General features: G+C 35.1%; 1 protein-coding gene across 1 annotated transcript in view; it reads left to right on the plus strand.

Annotated features, from left to right (window-relative positions):
* The window catches only part of LOC117987029 (uncharacterized), a 191,278-nt gene extending 179,793 nt beyond the window's left edge, over window positions 1-11,485 (plus strand). Inside the window, exons 5-7 of the mRNA XM_034973994.2 lie at window positions 4,556-4,754; window positions 6,190-6,296; window positions 8,687-11,485. Of these exons, the coding sequence (XP_034829885.1) occupies window positions 4,556-4,754; window positions 6,190-6,296; window positions 8,687-8,809 (429 nt within the window). The 3' untranslated portion in view covers window positions 8,810-11,485. The remainder of the gene's footprint in view (window positions 1-4,555; window positions 4,755-6,189; window positions 6,297-8,686) is intronic.
* Window positions 11,486-12,216: the final 731 nt, after the last annotated feature.

Raw genomic sequence — 12,216 nt, forward strand, 5'->3', positions numbered from 1 at the left:
TAAAAATCCCTGCCAAGGATTTTTCACACAATTCACAGTACAAAAGTCGTTTTATTTCGCTTGTTAAAGTTTCCGGCGTTAAATGTTATGGTAACAAAAGCGAAATTGTCTTTATCGGTAAAAACTGGAAAGGTTCCAGTGCAAACTTATCCACTTAGAGCAGTCGTTCGTAATAGTTCCTTTTTGTACTTGTGAAACTCGCCAGAATAGCTATTTTATTTTCTCCACGTATAACTGTCCTGTTAAACTATTATGGAAAGTCAATCGTCATCATCATCATGATCTACACATAGCCGGCTTACTACAGAGCACGGGTCTCCTCTCAAAATGAGAAGGGTTTGGCCATAGTCCACCACGCTGTCCAAGTGCGGATTGGCAGACTTCACACACCCTTGAAAACATTATGGAGAACTCTCAGACACGATGTTTTCCACCACCATTAAAGCGAGTGATATTTGCAATTTCTTTAAACGCGTACTGTAACTCCGAAAAGTTAAGGTGCGTGCCCGGCATCGAACCCCCAACCTCCCGAATAGGAGGTGGACGTAACCACTAGGCTATCACGGCTAGAAAGTCAGACTGGGGCCGATTCTCTTGTACACAATCTCTAAACTAAACTAAAATGTCACGTCTAAATCTATTGCTATCCCTGTCATAATGTTGCTTGCGGAAAAGGATAGCACTAGATTTAGACCTGTTAATTTAGTTTAGTTTAGAGATTGTGTACAAGAGAATCGGCCCCAATATTTAAACACTAAAATGTTAAATATTGTACGTAAGTTGGTACCCACGCAAAATGTAATGATGTATTAATATTAATTAAATAGATACACTTTTAAAGCCTCTGCTTATTTATTTGCCAATATAGTACCTAAGTGCTTTTATCCTATGCTTATTTAGCCATCGAAGTCAACATTAATTCGGCAGATTCATCTTGATATTACATTAGTATACTATACTATACAACTATAGTATAGTATAGTATAGTATAGTATAGTATAGTATAGTATAGTATAGTATAGTATAGTATAGTATAGTATAGTATAGTATAGTGTAGTATACTATAGAGCAGCCATCCAGCTATTTTTCGGACTCTAGTGCCCCGATGTACCTTTATAATTTCGATATACCTAGTATGTACCTACTCCGAGAAAATAAATTGAAAACATATTAAACAATCACGCTTTATTCAGAAAACCTCATTCGTTAGAAACAAAACCCCGTAAACCTACGCTTTATGACGATTGGACGAGCGCAATGATCCACTCAGCATACGATTTCAAACGACAAAGTCGTAATTCAACCTCGTTTTAACTTTCGCTGAATTATTTTAGCTAACGCTTCCCTTCCCTTGTCACTTAGCTACTTCATTCGTATTAAAAGTCTCAGTTCAAAGTACCTACCTAATCCTATTTTTTTTTCCTAATCCATACTAGTATTATAAATGCGAAAGTGTGTCTGTCGGTCTGTCTGTCTGTCTGCTAGCTTTTCACGGCTCAACCGATTTTGACGAAATTTGGTACAGAGATAGCTTGCATCCCGGGGAAGGACATAGGCTACTTTTTATCCCGGAAAAACAAAGAGTTTTTTTTTTTTTTTTTTTTATTAACTATCAAATATTGAACATTTTACAAATACTTTTAACACAACAAAAAAACCACTAAGGTTTAGTATGTTGCTTATCATTCCGTCCATTAATCGATTTTGGGTATAGTGCTTCCATAAATAATATATACATTATGTATAGAAGCACTAGCACTAGGGAGCGTTACATGATAATAATTTGTTATATTTAATTTTTCAAAAATGGGAATTGTTAATATTTGTTTTGAAAGTATGATTTTAACTTGTGTTTAAAGTTAAATTCGGTTAGTCCTGACCTAAAAGTATTATCTAAACTATTTATTAGGCGAGGGATCATGTACGCGCTGGTGCGCTCACCATATTTATTTTTTGCAGAGATGGTAACTAGTTTTTTTTGAGTTACTTTGCGTGTCTGAATTTTGTTAATAACTTCCTTTTGCATGGCTAAATTAAAAAATTGTTCTTTTAGGATCGTAAGTTGAACTTTGTCATAAATATTAATCTCTTTACAATACTTAAATATAAGATTTTCATTATTTTTTGCAAGTAGTTTAATATTTAGAGGAACAATGGTTTTTAAAATCCTTAGTTGCAACTGATAAACATGTTGTAAGTTCCCACGGGATTTTTAAAAACTAAATCCACGCGGACGAAGTCGCGGGCATCCTCTAGTCTTTTATAATTATTCTAGTACCGTAAGACCTATTCCACTTTTTAATACGCCTTACTCACAAGTCACAACCTTGAATGGGAAGCTGGAAGAAATCTCTGTTCAGAGATAAGCATATTCCAATGTAACTTCATTTGTTAGTACTATGTAAATACAATTTCGGTACATGAAAAATAAAAATAAAATAAACAAAAATACTTTGCGTAAGTACTTAGTCTATTATTTCCCTTACCACCCTTTACATTATTATTATTATAATTTTTTAACACCTGAGCGGTAAATTATAAAAGCTATCCTTAATTATTACGTAAATAATTAAAATTTTCTTTGAGAATCTTTAACACTTTAAAATTATTTCAGTTGAACAAGGAAGGTCACTGAGGTCATGTGTGAGATGCTACGTATAGTACGCGACAGGTCGAGATGGCAATCGGGGAGGGAATACCCCGCACACCCACAAATCCCCCGCTCTAACCCGGTCCGGACGAGCGCGGGTGACGTGCGGGTGTGCGGGGCGTTCCCCCGCCTCATACCCCTGTTGCCATCGCAACCTGTCGCAGACTATAACTAGGTATAGGTATTATGTCTCTCTTGTTACATAGTAAAAAAAACCGGCCAAGTGCGAAACAGGTTCGCACACCGAGGGTTCCGTAATGCAGTCGTATTTTTTCGACATTTTGCACGATTATTCAAAAACTATGATGCGTAAAAATAAATAAAAATCTGTTTTAGAATTTACAGATAAAGCCCTTTCATATGACACCCCACTGGGTATAGTAATCTTACTTTGAAAGTTGAAAATAGCAATATTTGTTCCTGAAAACATTTTAATTTTTTTCTTGTGATTTTGAACCACAAATTCGCGGTTTTCAGATTTTTCCCCTCATGTCAGCTATAAGACCTACCTTTCTGCCAAATTTCATGATTCTAGGTCAACGGGAAGTACCCTGTAGGTTTTTTGACAGACAGACAGACAACAAAGTGATCCTATAAGGGTTCCGATTTTCCTTTTGGGGTACGGAACCCTAAAAATCATCCCAGGAACACAGACGTAAGTACTTATTTATTTAAACACAGCCGAACAATCCACAGAAACAATCAAAACAAGCAAACTCTCATTATTATTCAACATGTAAAAGTTAGCAGAGCTAAATGTTGTGGTTACAAAAGCAAGGTTGGCTTTATCAGTTAAACTGGAAGCGTTCCAGAGCAAAGTTGACCACTTAAAGCCCTCGGCCTTAATAGTTGTTCTTTTATGTGCGAAACTATTCAGTTCGTTAAAACAAACTACTTGTTTCGTTAAATCTTTGAAAAACTTTACAGAATTATTTAACTCATATTTGATGCTAGTTGACGCGCACCGGCTTCTCCCATGGGTAAATATGACACATAGATTAATTATTGGTTTCGCCACATATGACATAATCTTTATCGATATTTATAAAAGGAAAAGGTGACTGGCTGACTGACAGCAGGATCGGGCTGAAATTTGGCATGCAGAGGCTGTTATGACGTAGGCATTCGCTAAGAAAGGATTTTTTTTAAATTCAACCTCTAAGGGGATAAAATAGAGGTTTGAAATATGTGTAGTCCACGCGAACGAAGTCGTGGGCATAAGCTAGTTGGGTACAATAGATACAATGCGTTTCCAACGCTGCTTATGAAATATGAATAAAACTAGAATGAAATTTAACTGACACTCTTGGGACAAGCTTGAAAACAAAATATAACGAGCTAACAGCAAATACGTATATCGCCGCGTTTTTTACAGTTTGTATTTTCTACCACCAAACTTTTCTCGTTAGGCAAATTTTGGATGTTTTCCCCTTTTTATGTCATATTAAATTAAGTAAGTATATCAATTTATCTATCTAGTTTTTTTAAAGCACTTTAACTCCAAACTTAGGTGGATTTATACACCACCACCTGCTCTTTTTGGAAGGCCTATTAGACGAATAGATACTAGACTCAACACAGGGCCTAGTATTCGTCTAATAGATGGAAGCTTCGGGACTTTTCACATTTCATTTAATAGTGTTCCGAACATTCGTACAAATTTTCAGCTCTATGCGCATTATTATGAATGTTTAATTTTACTGGGCTATATAGCCACTTGAACTTTTTGAATTAGCATTTCTGATATGATTTAAAAATAAAGATGCTTCCAACATGGCTCTCTTCATCGCACGCTGAGCGACTAGGAGCGTTCTTATTTGGTGGTACAACGACCAGATTTTAACCAGCAAAAAAAGGGAACAGGTTAAAATTAATTTCACTAACATTCATTTTATTCATGCTTAGGATGTCATCCGCCTAGAAACACAATACTGGTCGTTAGTCGAAATTCCCAAGCAAGAGAAAGCGGAGACGGTACCAGCTTTCGTGCTTCGAGCGTGCGCCATCATGGAGAAGACTCAGAAATCTGGAGAAGGGGTCAAGACTTCCTCCAAGCTGGCTGAAGAAGCTGCTGACAAGAGGGAGCGAATAGAACGGCTAAATGGTAATATAATTCTCATGTCTAATAAGCTAATAATAATTACTGTCGTAAATCTTAGGCCATCAATGACGGAAAAACCTGTGCAGTTAATTTTTGGATTATTTGACGGTTTGTCCTATACAGGCTGAAACAGTGAGTATTTCCACCCCGTAACTTTCATTCCTAGATCTTACAATCTGAAAATAAATAATTAGATTCCTCTTCCCAAAAAATAGGAGCTAAAACTTTATTTACATTTCTATGTCGCCTTTCACTTGCTATTTATCAAATTTTTCAGTAAAAAAAAGTCCATACTGTACTGTTCTTAAACGAAAAGCATAGGTAAACCATTTCTACTTCTCATTTCCGTTTCCCTTTCCTTTGCTCTTCGTTCAACTTCAATATCCTGTAACTACTTATAGGATTATTTGTATAGAAGGTTTTTATAAAATATAAGTAAAGTCTTCTCAAAGATTGCATCGTGCGTGATGACCATCGTCATACGGTCGCAAGACGTTCACTGCTGCTATCGTCGCCAAAATGGCAAAAATCAAATTGCTTCAAAATCAGGTCAGCAATCGCAAGTCCAGCTCACTTGTATTAGTTGAGTTCAGTGAGTGAAGTCATATTCCTATCATGCTCCAATTTTGTACCACGTTCGTATTACTTGTTATGGCTTGTTAGAACAATTATTCTGTTCCAATTGTGAAAAGTCATGTTAATTAATGGTGTAACCATCGTCTTTTTATTTCTAACAACCGAAATACAGTAGTTACGCTTTATGAATATAATATTGGATAGAAGTAGGCGTTACTTTGCGGAAGTCCAAGGAACAAAAACTTATTTATTTTATTTATTTTCATTTAACCATGTACCAAGGTATTTGTACTTTGAACTCTTTCGAGCGTTTTACCTGCGATAGTTATTATTGGGTTGTTGTTGATTTCTTGATACTGACATAAACTACTTAAGTCTGCGACAGATTTTCTGCTACACCCATGAGCTCTTTAATTTTCTGTAGATCTTGCGAGCTAGAGGCCAAAAGAACAGTGTCGTCAGCGTATTTGGTGTTATTTATAATTTGTCCATTTATCTTGACGCCCCATTCTTTGTCCTCCAATGCTTCTGAGATAATAGCTCGTTAGTATAAGTTGAACAGAAGTGGAGACAAGATGCACCCCTGTCTTACCCCCCGGCATATCGCTACTTAATCTGTTTCCTCACCGTCATCTCTTACTGCCCCAGTCTGCCACCTTTAAGGGTTTTTGATGATCTTTATGTCCTTGCCATCGAGTCCAACTTCCTGCAAACGACGAATAAGTACCTCGTGTTGAACACGGTCAAAGGCTTTCTCATAATCAATGAGATTACAATAATATTATGATATTGGCAGAAAATAACTATCGCTATGCAAGGTCATCCCATTAAACTATGTTTCTTTTTCTGTTACATGTTTCAGATATGACAACATCGCAAATCGAAACGGAAAACACTCAAATGACCAATGATTTGTATCGCTTGCTGAAGAAATACTCCGGCTTGAGGAACCTTATCAGGGAATTGAAGGTAATTACTATATTATGTATATCTTTTATCTATACAGATGTAGAACTATCGCTGACGCCCGGAAGGCCAACTGCCTATGGTCCGCGATGGCATGTTGCGGACTATAGGCAGTAGACTAGCTTGTTATTCTTTCTTCATCAAAACTGGTCATCAAATTAAATTAAAAAAACAAAAAAAAACGGCCAAGTGCAAGTCAGGCTCGCGCACCGAGGGTTCTGTACTACAGTGGTATTTTTTCGATATTTTGCAGGATAAATCAAAAACTATTATGCATACTGCAAAATTTAAATATATAAAAAGAAAAGGTGACTGACTGACTGACTGACTGATCTATCAACGCATAGCTCAAAGTACTGGACGGATCGGGCTGAAATTTGGCATGCAGATAGCTATTATGATGTAGGCATCCGCTAACAAAGGATTTTTGAAAATTCAACAACTAAAGGGGTGAAATAGGGATTTGGTGTAGTGGAGCATAGCCAAAGTACGTAGTACTATTATATATTCTGTGGCCAAAGTGAGTTCATCAAGATTTCGTCGATCAGAAGCTTGTCTTAAATAAGATAAGGATAGGAAAGTTTATTCCATCCACACCAAGAAAAGATTGCGTCGTGTGATGAACGCTTTTATCTTCGTCATGATCAACCCATCGCTGGCCTACTACTGAACAGGAGTCTCTTCTCAGAATGAGAAGGATTTAGGCCATAGATTGGCAGACTTCACACAACTTTGAAACCATTATGGAGAACTGTCAGGCATGCAGGCTTCCTCACGTTTCCCAGCACCGTTAAAGCAAGTGATATTTAAGTAATTGCTTAAAACGCACATACCTAACTCCGAAAAAATGTGAGATGTGTACCCGGGGTACTATCACCAACTCTAAACTTACGTAATATAATATTTTCGCTACAAAAATTGTTTTATTTTATTTAGATATACGTGACTCCGACGAAAATGTGCTTGGGGTGCTTGGATACAATATTTTTGATGAATAGAAAGTACATTGTGGAATGTGGACGCAGAAGTAGACATTTAACACAAACATGACCCAAAGCTAAATTGGTAGTCAGTATAAATATTTGCATAAACATGTAATAATAATAATAATAATAATAATAATAGCCTTTATTTCCCAATAAATATAACAAAACACACTTTATCTTAAACATAGTTATACTTAGTTCTATTTTTAAATATATGGGCTTAAATAAGTTAATTAAGTCACCTTTTCACATTTCAACATGTAATAATATGTTGTGAGGATAAAAAATATAACTCTTACAATAATAATAACCTTATAAAAATATTAGTATTAAGTAGGAAAGTACTAGGTATTTCATTTAGTTATAATTGCTATGCTTTATAATTTCAGTTCATTGACTTCTGTTACTCTAATTAGGTACATACTGGTAAAAATAATCCTACACAAGTATTTTGTTAATTAAGTTCAAAATCGTGATAGTAATTAAAACATTTGCTACTTGCCACTTCATTAAATTTTACATTTAACTAACAGTGAAAAAAAGTTTTAATGGATTGAAATTCTGACTAAAAATTAGTTTTTAATTATTACAAACTTATTACATTGTTGTCAAGTTACAATCATAATATTTTACCATCATAATATTTTACTAGGTATCATTTTCGCAATAACTATTTTTGTGATTAGTAGGCCTACATGTAGGTACCTACACCTTTTTCAGAAAATTGTGTATTCACCTTTATAAGAGAATATATCTAAGTAGGTACATATAAGTAACCAAGAATGCCTATTATTAAATGTATATATCTATATTACCTAACATTCGGTATTTGATTATTTTTACTATAACAATAATGTGACTTTTATTATAGGTTAAATGTTATACTTTTTCACCAACATAATATTATATTTAGCTACCTTGCTTTTTATACACATTGATTAATATACAAAGTTTTCCTTAATTTAATATCCTCATTTTTCATTTATTGGGTTACCCTATCGTGGGTATGGGCCTCCTCCATCAATAGGTACATATTTAAACCTTACTTAATAGGTACTCTTAAGGACTGTGGAGTATTCATTTGATGTGAGGGTTTTGGTCTAAGACTCCCACAGCGACCACCTGTACTGGGAGCTAGTAAACATAAACATGTACCTATGCACAATTATCCTAATTCCAAGGAAAATCTGTGACCATTTTGCTTCGTAAGCAAGATATTCCCAAATGTCGTGGAACGTGCTTGCCTAGAAGATGCCCTGAAGATATATTTAGGTTATAAGTACGTTGCAGTAATCTTTAGTGGTTCGTATCAGAAACGTTGAGCAAAAATGTTTCGTGCGAGTAGATTGGATGTCGGCCACATTCTTTGTAGATTAGTACCTAACACTGTATTTTGTTTCATTACAGTCTGAATACGTCAGTTCGAAGATGTACCCAATGTTCCCGAGATACACAATGCTGAAAGATATGATAAAGGACATCATGCATGATCCTGATTACATGGAAGTCTGCCACGAGGTCGACCCCTAGCGAGGCGTGCGCAAATAAATGAGAGCCTCCTTCACGGACCGGTCACGGTCCAGACGTCGCTAGAAGCAAATCCTTTTAGGGATATGAATTAAAGATTCATTGCCACTTTCAACTGTCCTGCAAGCTTTGGCAGCTTCGGTGTTCGCACGAGCCATGTACGCAAACCGCAATTAGCTTCTCAACCTTAAACTTAAAAATGACAAAAACGTAAGCTAAAAATGACTGGAACTGCGAGAAAAGTAAGCAAGAATTTAAGAAAGCTGCTAGCAAGATCGCTGCATATATGTAATAGCTTTCTGGCAGAATGGATGCCATTTTCTGTTCCGCCGCGATTAGAGATTTTAGCAACTACTTTAATAATTTTCAGTTTATAGGTAAAACTAACTTGCCTGCGATAAAACTAATCTAAGCATTCTTATGTTGTATGCTAAAGAGTACCTACTAACTGTGGACTTTCGTACAGCCTGTTATGAGAAATTTAAAGTAATAATTTATCGCTTATCTCTTTAAGGTTATGGTATGTTTAAGCAGTGATTTATGATTTGTTAGCACGAAGCTAGTTTTACGCAAATATATTATTAAGTATGAAAAGTGGCAAGAGCTGAAAATTCAGGTGTTGCTAGCGTCGTGTAGAGTGACGAGTACTCGTTTAGTTTGCGCATCTTTGTTAATTGGACTTTGTTCTGAGTTTATATTAAGTGAGTTAGTGTAAGTTAGGTACTTTAACGTTAAGTACTCGTCCGAATCCGTATTCTCTAATTTCAACTTTAACCTTTACTTTTTCCAAGTTACTCGGTCTTTAATATTGGTTTTCAATGTTTATAAAAAAACTACCAAAACACATATCCGGCTGGATCAAAAATATTAGTAGTTAGGATAAAGCGAATTAATTATCATACAATACATATCTCTTACCTATTATGTAAAGATAATTCAACTGTTTGTAGGGATAATAATTATTATAAGGATTAGGAAATCCTAATACCTTATTATAAGGATTAGGAAATCCTAATACCTATAATAATTTACCATATCAATTTTTTATTTACTGATTTAGCGCATCAATATAAGAGCTAACTACATATTATGTAGATACATAATGTTATGTATTTTAATAAGGTTTCGAATATTACCTATATACCTACTTAAACTTTTTAAATAACATTAGATATTGTATTATGTAATAATTATACAGTCATAAAAAAGTTTTATGTATTGTTCATTTTACATTATGTAATCTATATCTATGTGACTACGATATTCTTCAATATTTTTTTTGTAGGTCGGTATGGGCGAAGCAATTTAGTCTCGAAAGTGTATAAATATATATTTTACATATAAAACAGTAATCAATCATAAAGTAAGTATATATTATGATATGACTACTTACGTAAAATATTGCTGCGATATTGTGTAAATAAACATCTAATAGGTACATATTTCATGTAAACATGAAATATGTACTATCGATGTTAGTAATGTACCTAGTTGGATTTATTTGTAATTATTGATTTATGTAAACCTATTTATAGTTTACAATATTGTATAGATCTCATGTCGTTAAAATCTTAAGCTGCGTCTACGTTTGTCGAGCCGAGCACTGTCGGGGCCCGTTTGGATAGAAGCAGGCCTGCGCTACTTTGCGGAAGTCTACAAGCAAAAACGAAGACAGGTGATAATATAATAATGAAATTAGGTCTATTTTTATGTTAAAAATTGAGTTTTTGAGAGGTTCAGATCCGGTTCGAAGGACCAAAAATAGAGGTGATGCATCTTGTGTCGACTGTAGACTGTATTTCCTTGATGCACTGGTGAACGTGATTTCACTAACTGTCTCTTATCTAATTAAATAGATCGTATAATGTGTTTGTGTCCGCCCGTCTAACCGAGAATGTCGTCACACGCGATACGAAGTAAACGCGTATAGGCTGACGCCCCGCACCCCAGCCACCTCGCAGGCCTTTGTTTAGTGTGGAAGCACTAAACACATCCAGTATAATTCTCATCCTATTATAATAATTATTATGATGAACTATAAAAAAATATCTGCCAATATTTCAGCTTCTAGATAAAAATAGATGTTAAATTGTCAGTGATGACGTTGTAAACTTATTTATATTATTATTAAAATACAATTATTGAGTAGGTACATTAAAAAGGGTATGTAATTAATTGTCATGTACCATAGTATGTGTTCAATATTAAAATATGCAGTACCTTGATAGTACCTTATACCAATCAAAAGATATCATAGAACATTGTTATGAGAAAATTGTTCATTTATCAATCGTCAACCCTATTGAGTTCTTTACTGACCTACGTAATGAATAAACTTCGATAGTTATTAATTAGTCAAGGCTTAGTGACACCATAATTTTGAATATAGCGAAACCAATAATTAATCTATGTTTTGATTATTGTAATTTTTTGATATAATTTACCTACCTGGAAATAATTAAAAACTGTTAATTAATCATTGTGGTACATTTCAATAATAAATATTAACATTATTAATTTTTCAATTTATTATTTAGACCTGCCTAATAGTATATACTATCTATACAAGTTATAATCACATAGATCTATGAATATATGTAAGATATTACAACATAGGTACTTAGGTATATTAAATAACAATTTAACGGAATAATATGAAAGCAAATAGTGAGGCTAAAATATTAGAGAATCTTTCTTTCTTAAAGGTTCGTACGCACCTGAGCGGCGCGGCGCGGCGCTTCAGTCCGACTGCAGAACGCTTCACCTCAGGCCGCTCGACGGTGCCTACCGCACTACAACTTCAGTACGCGGCAGCTCGCGTCACTTGCGCGTCACTTTTACACCCGTTCGCGTACGAGCAACAACGTCGCAAGATGAGCGACAGTGAAGAGGATTTGATTATTATTTCTTTGTTGTGCAGAAGAAGAACGAATTATCGAAGAGAAAAAACCGGCCAAGTGCGAGTCAGGCTCGCGCAATGAGGGTTCCGTACTACAGTCGTATGATTTCGATAATTCAAAAACTATGATGCATAAAAATAAATAAAAATCTGTTTTAGAATGTACAGGTGAAGACCTTTTATATGATACCCCACTTGGTATAGTCACTCACTTCGAAAGTTGAAAATACTAATTATTAGTTCATGACCACAATTTAATTTTTTTTGTGTGATCTAACCCTAAATTCACGGTTTTCAGATTTTTCCCCAAATGTCAGCTATAAGATCTACCTACCTGCTAAATTTCATGATTCTAGGTCAACGGGAAGTACCCTGTAGGTTTCTTGACAGACAGACGGACAGACAGACAGACAGACAGACAGACAGACAGACAGACAGACAGACAGACAGACAGACAGACAGACAACAAAGTGATCCTATAAGAGTTCCGTTTTTCCTTTTGAGGTACGGA

Source organism: Maniola hyperantus, chromosome 12 (genome assembly GCF_902806685.2).
Source record: "Maniola hyperantus chromosome 12, iAphHyp1.2, whole genome shotgun sequence".
Lineage (NCBI taxonomy): Eukaryota > Metazoa > Arthropoda > Insecta > Lepidoptera > Nymphalidae > Maniola > Maniola hyperantus.